Source organism: Gavialis gangeticus, unplaced genomic scaffold, assembly GCF_001723915.1.
Source record: "Gavialis gangeticus isolate Ggan-Ray unplaced genomic scaffold, GavGan_comp1, whole genome shotgun sequence".
Lineage (NCBI taxonomy): Eukaryota > Metazoa > Chordata > Crocodylia > Gavialidae > Gavialis > Gavialis gangeticus.
In genome coordinates, this window is record NW_017728996.1 from 36488382 (window position 1) to 36501896 (window position 13515).

Here is a 13515-nt window from a genome sequence, read left to right on the forward strand (position 1 = left end):
AGTGCAACCTTATGTAAAATATCCTGCCTCCTCCTTCCATTGCTCCTTTTATACAGTCAGCATGTTTGAATCAGATCTTAACTTTCTTAGAAGCTTGCTGCTACTCAAGATTAACCTGCTTTGCCAGAGTAAATAAAACCATTTCTATTACCTTGTTACGACAAAATATTGATTAATGCATTTTTAAGTGAATTATTATTTTTAAAACAAAAGATTTTAAAAAATTGAAATAAAGCAAGTAAACCAATAGCGCCAATAACAAAGTACAATAAAATAACATTTACTGAACTATTAGTTTCTGGACAAAATGATATTTCCATGTGTAAAATTCATGGTAAATTCTTTAAAACATGAGTCTTTAGTAAGTCATCCAACAGGTTTCTCAGAGAACAGCTTTCTGGAAAAACAGTCTATAACATTTGTTTGAGAATCAAATCAGCTAACCAATTAAACTTAGCTATTTATTTAGCAACGTCTTAATGAATTTAACTGAATTATGATAGAGCCTAAATACAATGCTGCAGTTTAACATTGTAGTCATTATTATAACCCTCTCCTTGCCTTTCATATGCTTAGAGTATGACTAAAAAATTCAGCATAAGCCTGATTTAGAGCCCTTCAAACTCAGTGGGCTTTGGATCAGGTCTTTCAGCCTGGGAGCCATTAGGAAAATATCCTAACAACTCTCTGCCAGTGCCCCTCACTCAACACGGCTCTACTTGTGGTATTTCAGTCCTGGACTTCCCACAGGAGAAAGGGGAGGGATGCAGGAGTGGTGACTACGTGGAAAGGAATGAAGGATCCTTATGGACCATGAAAGAAAGCAAAAGGGGAAGGGGGGACGTGGAGGGAATCATTTACTTATTTAGAAAATATGATAGGCATTTTTTGGAGTTATTTCTGATGCAATATAAATAACATCTTTATAGACTGGAAAGCACTGTAGCATACAAAGCTTGTGTCATGCTGCCTTGGAACACACTGCACTTTGAGCTGCTCAAATGCTGATCAGTGTTAGTGCTAGCTGGATTTGAAGCAGTTACACATTCAAGCCAGCAGGGGCCTTGAGGATTGAAAAGTAAGAATTCTCCCCCCTTATGGTCCATAAGGGGAGTGGGCTGGGCGGGGTGTTCATAGTAATGCATGACCTGGAGTGGCTACATGTTAATGTAACACCAGCTAGATAACACAGATCAGAAATAAACCTAGGCTGGAGTGGCATAACTTTAAACTGCCTAAAGAATGCTTAAAGCTAGTTTCATGTATGAATGTGTGGACAATCCAGGGGTTGAGAGCTCCAGGAGCTGTGCCAAATCAACATGTAACAAGGCCCACAGTTTCTACAGCAAGGAATAGCTTTACTAATAGTGGTGTTAAAGCTGAGATAAAGCAAAAGGGAGGTCTCTGTGTCATTGCTCACTTTAATCAGTTTGGTAGTGTTTAGGTGCACCAAGAGCACCCTCACAGCTTCAGCATGTCTCTTCAGGCTTGTTTTCTTTTTAGCTGTGAAGGGCTGTGTTTTCAAATACTACATCTGTGATGGCAGCAATTACTGTCATATTTGAATTATGATCTGCTTTTATGATATGCTGAATATATAATTTTGTCATGAATCCAAATAAGTTATGTTATATGCTGAGGAAGGTTCAAACATCCTCTCCAGTTGCCAATCCACAATATTTCTGCAAGATTCCCACACTGTGTAAACACACAGATGATATTTTATGTGAAACTGCAGCCACGTGCCTACCTCAATCCTCTCCAAATTAGGAGGACCCAGTTTTGGGAGAGTGCATAAAATTCTATTATCCCTATTTTACAGGTAGAATAACTGAGGAAATGAACAGTAAGGTAAATTAAAGTCATACTGCAAATCAATGAGAAAAGTGGAAAGAGTTTGGATTTTTTTGTGCATTGGTGTTAAGAGTAGCCCAATGGAATGGGAAGGTCCTATGCTATTAGATTAGATAAAGTCTGTCCTCTTTCTGGTTAAAAAAGGGCCTGAAATATAATAATGTGATGGTGTGACTAAGGGTGAAGTTACACATCACACTTAAAGCATTCTAAGGGCACTTAAAATCCATATATCCACAGGTAAAAGCTCATTTACTAGTGCTAAGAGCTCTCTGAGTGTCTCAAAGCTACACCACTTCAGGCAAGCGTTTACTGTGGGCTACCTAGCTCATGTTAAGGTAACTTCAGTCTCTTCCACAAAGATAAAATGAGCAATCTGCAATCCTCCAGAATCCCAGGATGCATGGCTCTCAGTCCCCTCCTGCCCCCACCATCCAAAGCAGAAATAGAGCCCAGGCAAGTAAAAGTATTAACCCTTAACGTGTTAACTGCTCACTGCACATTCCAACGTTAACACTGCCTACCATTCCAAAGATTTAATATGGTCTAAGTGTAACACATACTTTTACCCTGAGTTAAGGCAAAAGACTAGGTGGCAGAATGGTCTAAGTTAGTATAATGTATCTGGAATTTAGGTTTTATTCCCTATTCCACCAGCAGACTTCCTCAATAATTTTAGGTGAGTCCCTTTGGCCCAGGTCCTCAAAGATAATAAGGTGCTCATCTCCTGCTGAGGCATCTATTTCAGTGGATAACTCAATAATGATTTCAATGGCAATCAGGTGCCTAAATACTTTTAAGTATCTGGACTGGATGTCCCTCCGCCTCAGTACTCTGTAATATTTTGATAACAGGACTTCCTTATCTTATGGAGGCATACCAGTTACATTGATGATTGTAAGAAGTTCAGATAGCATAGTAATAAGGACTACAAATGTACCACATAGCTGAATAAACAAGGTGTGGATTCAGTTACTTAGTGACATGCTACGAGCACACAAAGTCTAAAATTGTATCAGCCTATTTTTGCTTCCATGTTGATTAAGCACTTAACACTGTTCTTTCACAAGGACGCAGCACCTGACACAAACACACCCGCCTTTTCTAGTGAGACTTGAGAAGATTCCATGGAGTTTGTTAGGGAGGTTACTCATATTTCCTGGAGCAGAGATGCATTCTTTCTTGATTGATATTATGTCAATCAAAAAAAAAGTTTTCAAAAGGCCACAGTCTGAAGTTGTTTATGGCGTTCTTTTCATGCACAAATGGTCCACTTCTCAGATCAGTGCGGGAACGCACCATTTGTATTCTACCTTATGGAAAGTGAGTCACAATACTGGCATCAGCAGTACCTCTTTGGCTGACCTCAAAAAAAGAACGGTCAGCCAAAGAAGAATGCTACACAGGCTATACAAACCCTGAAGATAGTATTTTTTTAAAAGGACATTAAGAGATTTGTTCTCACCGCCCTGCCCAGCAAAGGATTCAAAATCTCAACTACAATTTGGCATTGTGGATTTCAGGTCTGTCTTCGGGTAGAAGTGAAGGTGACTTCAGAACAGAAGACTGTATAGATTAGTAGGAATTGTCACACATCTTTGGCTTTAATGTAAAACAAAGAGATTTTTTTATTGTGGGGAAAATATGGGCAGTCTTTAAAGATACATATCTTAATGCATCTTTGTACTTCCTGCTTCTGGCCAGAAAAGGGAATACACATGCTAAAGTTCTACCTAGATCAGTGGTTCTTAGATTTTCTGACCTTGGGGCACCCCTCACTGGACTTGGGGAACCCCTCCATAACTTTTATGAATTGCACCCAATTTCAAAAACTAATTCATATTACACAGCTTACCTCCTTGCAAAGAAGCTGGGTAGCAGGAATGAGGTATGACCACCCAGGGACCCGCGTGAGCCTGCTCATATCTTATCTCTTCACACTTTAAGGCACCTTGCAAAGATTCTGCTGGCACCCCTGGGTGCCATGTCACTGTGTTTGGGAATCACTGCCCTTGACTAAGTGAAAAATTTCCACGGTTTGGACAAACAGCTGAACTGAAACTTTTGAGCACTGTCAGTGACTTAATAAGTGTAGCAAGCTCTCTGGCCTGCTAAATATGTTGGCCACTAACAAAACAAATACCCGTATCTTCAAGAGTGATGGTCTCAGCAAATGAGTCAGTAGTGGGAGTTTACAGGGTATGGGCAAGCTTATTTTTCCTTTCAACTTCTCCAAATGCCTCTGTTCACATCTGGAGAAACACTGAAAAATGCTGGCACTTCTGCCCTGATTCTTAGGGTCACATGGAAGTGGCTTTACCTATAAGCATTGGACCAGGTCTTCTCCAACTATTGGCTAGGAATCGACATTGCATTGTCCCTGGATAAGTTGTGTTTTTGTCTTGGAACAAAAATATCCTGGGACTGGCATATACACACATCACCCATGTGTGCTGCAGTACCCCAGGATAAACTGTTACTACCTCCTATCTGGGAAACTTTGTTAGGATTTACCCTGGGACAACAGTCATAGATGTCTGTATGATTGCACTTAGTCTCAGGTTAACATGGCTTATCCTGGGATAAATGCAAAGTCTCTTTGCAGCTATGTTTTCCAGGAATAATGGCTGAGATAACAAAACTCCCATTGAAACTGATGCTAGGAATGTTATTTGCATGTCTACAGATTTCCTTCTGATTTTGCAACCTATGAAATTATAAAGAATCTCTTATCACAAGCCTTATGCTGCTCAGCAAAACCAACAGTCTGAAACAGGTACAGTTCACACAGTGGATTTTCTGATCATTCAGAAGCCAGGGATATAGTTATATCAATTCAACTCCTCATTGCAGCAGGTTCATCTCGCTGTTTTCATCCCTCCATTCCTAAATTTAGAGAGGAGATAATTTCACACTTAGCCAGTAACTAAAACTTGTTATATTTAGGATGAACAGATAGCTGATGAAAGTATACTTTAAGGATGTGGTTACATTTCGTGTGCTTCATGCTAACTGCCATAGCAAAATATGTGAATAAAAATTCTGCTTCTTTAACAAATTCACTTACTGCAGAGAATGAAGGTTTTAAAAAAATCCTTTATCTGGACATAATGTTATCACAGAGCTGAAAAGAATTCAGGGTCAAACTCTGCAAGCCTTTTTCTGCCCATTTAAATCCATTGAAAATTGAACTATTAATGTACTCTTATAAAAAGTTAATTTACCACACAAGCACGATGAAGTCAAAGTTTGTTTTATATTTGAAGCTAGTTTTCTTTCACATTTTTCATAAATTGTACCAAATTTTTGTCAGAAACACAGAATAAAAATGTAAATTTTAAAAATATAAACAGAAAATGCAGCAATTCTAAATGTTTACAAACTGGCTTTGGTTTTGTGACACAAAAGCTTGGATAAGAAGTTGCTAAGGAAGCCAGGATGGGTGATTTATTAAATGCACATAATATCACCCATTGCTGCTGCATACAATAAGACTAATTCAAGGAGTAGAGCATCTCATACTGAGAGTAAGGATAACCGTCTGGCCTTCATATGCCAAAAGAAACCATCACAATGGAAAGGGAGGGCATGTTCCAAATATTCAGTGAAGGAGATTCATTCCTTGTAGAGCTCCATAAGAATCTTCTGATTCTTGATACACATATGCATCATGTAAACTGCAAGAGGAACATTTAAAAGTCTGTGTATTTATAAGTGGAAGAATAATGGCTTTAATTAACTGTGATGTAGGTGTGTGTTGAAGTCTGAACTAAGGGATGAGGTAATATAGAACATGCTGATTTAAGATTTAAGACACGGGCAAACAAACTCCATCAAGAGGATTACTAGAGAAGAGAATCTCTCAGTTACACATGAAGTTATCTCAGGATAAGATACCTTGCTGAAACATGACATTCTGGCTCTAGAGGAGAGGTAAAGACTTCCAGTCACAGGGTAAAACTTTTAGAAGGCTCATATTGGAAACTGTGACACCGAACTTATAAAAATAGTACACTGAGGGGAAAATAAACCTCTCATTTTATCATTGTTTTGAACCTAAGAGATCAGAGCTAAACTTTTTGCAGTTAAACTCAGATCCATTTAACATAGCTTCACTTCAGTTTTGTGGTTTTCTCATTATTTTCTACATGATGCCAAATAAACTGTATTTCTTTGTCAGCCACCAGAAGTAGATGGACAGTCTGTTCATGGGGACAACTGCTCCTGGGCACCCCGGAGAGAAGGAATCTGAACTCTGACCTCTAAAGAGGCTGGATCAGGAGGAGTTAACAGTCTGAGCATCCAGCCATGGGTGAAGAATATTGCATCTTCCCTACACACAGTACCAAAAAAGGTCCTTCACCACAGCAAATAAATATGGGGCAAATTGCAAGGTTACTCCTCCACACTGTCCTCTGGATGGGGGGAAAAAATCTCATGCAATACCATTTAATAGATATCATGTTTAGCTACTCCCCACCCCAATGACTAAAGAAAAGCAAAACTTAACACAACAAGTAGCAATAGGAATTCTCAAAGACTTAAAGTGGAAACTAACAATTGGATTTTCATTTTTTTATGTTACTTGAATACACAAGCTGCAAACATTAAAATGCAAGAGAGAACAAACTGGCAAGAAAAGAAACACTTGATAACTTCAGAAAGCACAGAATGCCAGCATTTTCATGGGCAGAACTTTATATATTGCGTATACCTCTAAATCAATAAAAACAAAAACATTCTTGGAAGTAAATAAAACACTTTAGCCAGAAATATAGCGCTGTTCTGATTTTTTCTAGATATGGCTTCTCACTTATTTCCCCCCTGTTTAGTTCACTGCCTGTCCACCAAGGGAAAAATCCTAATTGATTAATTTCCTAAAGAAACAGTATTGATGTAGCCAAGATGCTATAGCTAATGTAGGAAAAATGCTGAAGATTATGCAGAGGTGGGCTCTGACAACACATGTGCAAAGGATTTACTGCACCTCCATGAAGCACTGTGTATTTTAGGTATAGAATTTTCACAATTAGGTCCATTAATAAATTAAAAGAAAGAAGCCTGCTCATTAAATATAGAAAAGCCCATAGTCCCAGGTTTCAGTGATAAAGCCCCATTCCTCGTTTCATATTTAGGCTGCTGTGTTAGCTGAGAAACTAAAGAGAGCAGTAGAGTTTTAACTATTTGGCATATGCGTTACAGTGCTAAAATGTTCCACATTGCACTCCTACTGCAGAAATTCATTTCCAGGTAAGAACACAGAATTGCTTTTATTCTACTCACTCACAACGATAATTGGCAAGCAACACTGCTGCTGCTCTCAATTTGCTCTTTATATGGATCTCTGAAGACCACATGTGCATGCAGTGGTGACAGAAATATTTTCCATATGAGCCACCACACATTTTTAAAGTCCCTCAGTCTAGCTAAGGTGAGTCCATCTATTATTTTTCTTTTGCTAAATAACAATCAACTGGGACGTAAAAACTTGAGTGACAACTAGAGGGCAATGATCAGCTTTCAGTTACTCTGATCATTGGCCCATTTAAATGCCCTTATCCTCTGTTTAAAACTTTTCCTTACTTTCTTTTAATTAGATCAAAGACTGCATTTCATAACACAAGACTTCATTAAAGCAGACGTTGTTTCTGGAATGGCGTCCATTATGTTTCTATTTTTTAAAACATTCTTAAAATGCACCCTCTAAAGGTAGGAGCTATATTAAGCTTCAACCTAGCAGCTTTTGACTCAGATGTGTTTTCAGTTCACTTCCACTTTCTTTAAGCGGGGAAAGTAATTGCCCTGGGCTTTATACAAGGCTATTAGAAACTTCTGACAAGACTAACAAAAGGCAGAGCTCTAAAGCAAAATCACCAACCTCCAGAAGATTTACTTTTCACTTAGCTTTCCTGCATACTGTTGACATATTCAGAGAAGAAACAGCATATTAAAGCATTATCCATTTATTCCATATTATTATTAAAATATGTAAATATGCATTACATTTCAGGTAGGGATGTGAGGAAAAGATTATCAAATGTTTCAAGAATGTATTTTGCTGGCAAATTCACTAATATGCATTTTCAGGTCTATATAATTATGTCTGCTAAATTCTTTTCTAAATGGAAAATGATTAGTTAAATTTTTCCCCTCCAGGATAAAATAAGGGTTTGATGAAAAAGTACTCTGATATAAGCCAAAATCTGGAAAACTGCCTTAGGAAATAGATTAGCAAACTCAAATGTTAAAAATTACTTTCATTCCATCACTTGAAATTCCCATATTAATGGGAATACCCCAGAATCACTCTTTACTGCTGCTACCTATATTCTACAACATGTACTGTAGTTTTGTCTGCCTCTTTATTGTAATAATCCCCACACACTGAATGAAGATGCTGATTTTTTTTTTTTAAATATATATATATATTTATACACACACACACACACACATTGCATGTGTGCACACGCAATACAGAGGACATTCTTAAGCACCAAAAGAAAAAACACAAGTAAAAACTTTTTGGTCCTGCACCTTTCCTACAAAAAACTTAAATGCAACATTGTATTGTACTGCATCACACCACATACTGCTGTAAACAGTATTTTATTTCTGTATACATTAGAAAACAATCCACAAACTATATTCATATCTCACAGAAAGCATGATGTACCTTTTGTGTGGCAAATAAAATGAAGCTGGCTTTCAGCAGTTGACAAACTTATTTTACCAGCTAAAAGGCTTTTTGCACACTAAACAACTATTTTTATACAGTAGCAGACCATGCAATTCTAAAATATCGTACACAACAAAAACCATTTACAATCCCTCTTGATAGATAGATGAGGAAGTGCAGCTCTGACAAGACAATAATTTTTGACAAGACGATATACTTGGCTTACCTCTCCCCCAGGTCTTGCTAACACTGTTGTTTGAGAGTAGAGCAATGTTAGTATCAGGTAGCTGACAAACATTATTACCCAAAGTTAGAGCTACCCTAGAGGAGAAATCCCTCTGCCAAGTCCTAACAGCTAGCAGATGCACTTGTGTCTCAGTATCAGAGCCCTGCACTTCTGCTAGGCACTACTCACTCTCTCACTCCCTGTACTACCAGGAGCTTTGCTCTCAGCCCCTGCTCTGAAGACAACTGGTAAGCTGATCTCTTCATGTAATGACTTCTCCCTGCTGGGGGGAGGGGGCTCAAGTCAGCAATGACTGGGGGGCTGTAGTTAGTATAAGGCAAAGAAGGGGAGGGACAGAAATGGTCAATGCCAAGTTATGCATCTGCTCTGGTTCATGGAACAAGCTAAAAGGTAAGCTTTAATGCACGAGGAGGCTTGTCAATACCTTATTGACTTAAGCAGGCATGATTGGAGAAACAGAGGCTAAAACAGCTCGCAAAAGATGCCTGTAGATGGTTAGACAGCAGGAGCTACTTAAAGCTGCAGCACCTCTTTTATTAAAGAAGTTTATAGCAAATCAATCAGTTAAACACTATTCCAGGAAACTAAATGTAACATTACAGTTTACAAACAGCCTTACATCAGCGCGACGTTACAGTCATTATACAGTCCTGTGAGGCACCATTTCCCAACCCGTGGGGCACGACCCAAAAGTGGGTCGCAAGAATATATGAAAGGGTCACAAACAAACTTTAAAAATGGATCAACAAACTTTAACATTTTAAAGGAGAAGAACATGGGAAACTCTGGCTTTTCCCTTGCAGGCTGGCACAGTTTCAGCCTGGGGCCCCCCTGCCCCCCACACACACACACCCTGCACCACATACTGGGGCCACTGGGTCAAGACTGGCCATCAATGTTTGCAGTCCCTGGACCAATGTTTGGGTCCTGGTACAAAAAAGGTTGAGAACCACTGTTGTAAGAGACTCTGTCAGCATGCTCCAGTTCTCACTTATAGCCCAGAGGAGTTGGGAGTTGGGGTGCTCATTACCCCTTAGAAGGGGCTCAGCTATTTGCAGGAAATGAAACATTAACTGGTATTCTAAAAGGCAATCTCTCTCTTGTTTTTATGTATTTACAGATAAAAGAAGCACTCTCTCTTCAAATCCTAGAGTTGCCTAAGCCAAGTGATCAGCAATTACAAACCTTCAAAGACAAGAGAAACATGGGGAAGTAATTTGTTTTGTTTTAGTGGGTATGTCGATTTTCAAGAAAATAGTAAAAACAGTATAAGAAGCACAGTACATAGTTGTAGTATTAACTCTGCTAAACAGACCACTATGTTTCTGTCTTGGAAACTGAAATAAAAATGCAGAGCAAGAGACTTACAGGATGAAGTGCTCCCCTTTCCTTGGACATGTCTGTGCAGGGGACACTTTTTTTTGCAAAGCTAAACAATATAGCTATATTTGTGAAACATGAAAAGCACTGCTCTAAAGGCATGCTGACTAAAATGCATCATACTGAACAGCAGGACAGAACAATTTTCATAACATTTAAAAATGTATGGGACTGATTTAGTTCTATATTTTCTTTCCTTCCCTTTCTCATTTTACTTTTAAATTCCTCTCAACTTCATTGTTGCCAGCTCGAAGGATTTTATCAAAGAAGTTGAGGGATTTTTGTTTTAACACCATGACTCCTGAAGTCAAGATTATGCAAGAATCTCACCTTTAATATAAATAATATATTTCTACTACTCTGGTTGCAGAAGGCAACTGAAAAACATGACCTAAAAGCACCTCAGACCCAGAATGCAAAGAAAAAGAAAACAAAAATTATTTTTATATGAAAATCTCTTGATTTTTGGAGTCTAGTTTACAGTTTTTGAGTTCTTTGGGTTTGCAATCCTGTAATTTCATATTTGAATGCTTATATTTTGTAATACATTCAGACATTTGGAGTGAGAATGCTTTCTCAGATTTTTATTTATTATATTTTGTTTGACATTTAACTTCAAAACCATCCTTTCCTCTCACTACCCTAAAAAGGAGAGCTTTGCATATTTGGCTTCCTTTCTTTAATTTTCAGACTCATGTCCAAGTAACAACTAAGTACGGTTATGTAATAGGAAGCTTGCAAATTTTTAAATAAATATTGCTTCTGCTAAAAGGGTACAGAGTACCAGCATTCCTATTACTGGCACAGGTCAAATTACAGTGTTTTCAATTGACCAAAACTTCCACTGAAATCGATGGGAATTTGGCTCATTTAAAGCCAGGAGTTATTTTATCTTCAGCTACTGCACTGACCTACCTGCCGTCCAGTAGCATAGCTAAAAATGGATTGGCCCCTTCATCCAGTGGACAGGTAACAAACAGAGGTGTGACATCACATCAAATCACTTATATCACAAGTGATTTTTTTTTTTTTTTTTAAGTATCATACCCATCATCATCCCTGCACAGCCTTCTTTTAGATGGGCACTCATATCTACTCAGACTTGGCAGAGGCGGTGGGGGGGCTATGTGCCAACAGACCATAGCCTACGCAAATCCATCCTTGGCTGAGTCAGAGCAGTTATTAATAACAGGGAATTGATTAATTGTTAAGCCCTTGTCTACACTACAAAGTTCTGGTGGTAGAACTATATATGCAAAAAGACCACATTCACAACCAGTGTCTGTGATAACAAAACCTGCACTACACAGGTGTTTTCTTCCAGGGTTGGATCCAGGATTTCCCAAACGAAGGTATTAAAGCAGTACCCTGGACTGGAGGGGTGGCTGCACCCCTATGGTCCCAGCCTCCTTTCCCTCTGCCTACCAGGCACCTTTTTAGGTCCATAAAACAGATGAAAATCCCTTCTCCCCTCCATTGTCCCTGCTGCTTTCCCCACTACTCTCTCACCAACCCTGTTGCTGCTATCTCTATCCCCAGTTGACCCCAGCCTGTGTGCAGCCCATTTGGAGTGTGCAGAAGCAACTCCGGTGCTTCCCCTGCTTCTGGGACAACAGGAAAAGCAGGAGTGCCAGGTTGAGAAAGAGAGAGGGGTGGGGAGGGCATGCATGTCTGAGGACCAAGGAGGAAGGAGGGGAGATTTTCATCTGCCTTTGAGGCTCCCGCAGTGTACTCCAGTCCAAAACGGGGGTGCAGCTACACCACCACACCACTTCTAGATCCACTCCTGGCTTCTGCTTGCAGAACTTCTGTCATCCAGGGGATCTGGAAACAAAAACACTCCTACATCTGAGCTATGTCCACACCTCGTGCAGAGTTCAATTTGCAACATCCCCAAAAAGTGCAAACATAGGCTAAAGGCTGATTCAGACTTCATATGTGCACAATGAAAACTGAGGCAGGGTCTATACCTGATATGTTAACAGGAGCCATGTGGGGGATGAGTCCAGGTTCTCTGTTGTGGGAGGAATGGCAGGTCAGTGGAACTTGCTGGGATGACAAGTCCATTTTATAACAACATTGGTAGTTTTGACATTTGTTTTGTTTTGGTCTTAAACAAAAATTAAATCTCCCAACATCTGAGAAATGGAATCATGTTGAAACACCCTTTTTGGATCAAAACAATCAGGTTTTCTATTTGAGTATCCCTTTCCCTCACTCTTGGATCACAAGTTAATAGACCTCACAGAGCTTTCCATTAAAATGATACACTTCTGCAAAATATTTCAGCCTCAATAAAATATCATATTGGAACAAAAAATATATTTAATCAAAAATATGACAAGGGGATGGGGGTGGGAAACTGAGCTGGGGATGCAGCCTTATCTGCCTGGAGGGTCAGAGCATCCCCTGCCAGATTTTTCCCCTGTTGGAGTGGAGGGGGTGGTGGCGTGGGCCAGCAGGCTCAGGTGAAGGGGAAGGAGGGGGTTTGAATCCCCTCCGTTGCCCATGGATCCCAACCTGGGTCTGCATGAGTAGGGAAGGTTGCCATGCTTCTACCCCTCCCACCCCACTCTCCACTTGAGCCTTTGCCAGGGTTTTCTCTTCCTCTCGCCATGCCCCGGCCCAGGCTGGCAGGGTAAGTCCCCTCTTCCACTACCATGGGACCCCAGCCAAGGTCTACCTGGCTGGGACACAGCAGCTTGTCAGGCATTTGCCACCACTTGCCACTCAAGCAGGCCTTCACAGCAGCTTGAGACAAAGGGGAAGGGGAGGGTGGGGTTAATTTCCCCTTCCTCCCCTCTCCAATTGCGGGACCCCAGCCAGAGTCTGCCTGGCAGGGGCACAGGAGCCCCTGCCAGGCATTTCCCCCACTTGCCACTCAAGCAGCAGAGGGTGTGGCCAAATGTCTGAGGTGAAGAGGGGCGGGAGGGGATCTGGGGTCTCGTGCCAGTGGGAGAGGGGAGGCAGAGGGGATTAAACCCTGCTTCCTTCCCCTTCTTTGTCTCAGGCTGCTGCCCAGAGCCAGTGTCTGGCCACACGCCCCACTGCTCAAGTAGTGATTGGGGCGCAATGCCTGATAGGAGCTGCTGCAGCCCTACCAGGCAGTCCCCAGCTGTGGTCTCATGTTGGCAGGAGAGAGGAGGGAGCAGGGATTAAACCCCCATCCCTCACCCCCTTCACCTCATGCTACCGCCTGGCGTCAGGGTCTGGCCACGCCCCACACTGCTTGAGCTGTGAGGGTAGAGGGGAATGCCTGGCAGCGGCTGCTTCCCCTTGCAGACAGGGCACACCCCTGCATGTACATGGGATATATTAGTGTTACACAGACAGCTCAGAAGGCTGAACTCATCTAAAA

General features: G+C 40.6%; 1 protein-coding gene across 2 annotated transcripts in view; it reads right to left on the reverse strand.

Moving 5' to 3' along the window:
* Positions 1-13515, reverse strand: part of THSD4 (thrombospondin type 1 domain containing 4) — an 853555-nt gene that overhangs the window by 394264 nt on the left and 445776 nt on the right. Inside the window, exon 1 of one of the 2 annotated variants that reach the window (XM_019504325.1) lies at positions 8757-9006. The exons of the other annotated variant lie outside the window; for it this stretch is intronic. Within the exon in view, the coding sequence (XP_019359870.1) occupies positions 8757-8828 (72 nt within the window). The 5' untranslated portion in view covers positions 8829-9006. Of the gene's footprint in view, positions 1-8756; positions 9007-13515 lie in introns of those variants that run through there. 2 annotated transcript variants of the gene reach the window in all.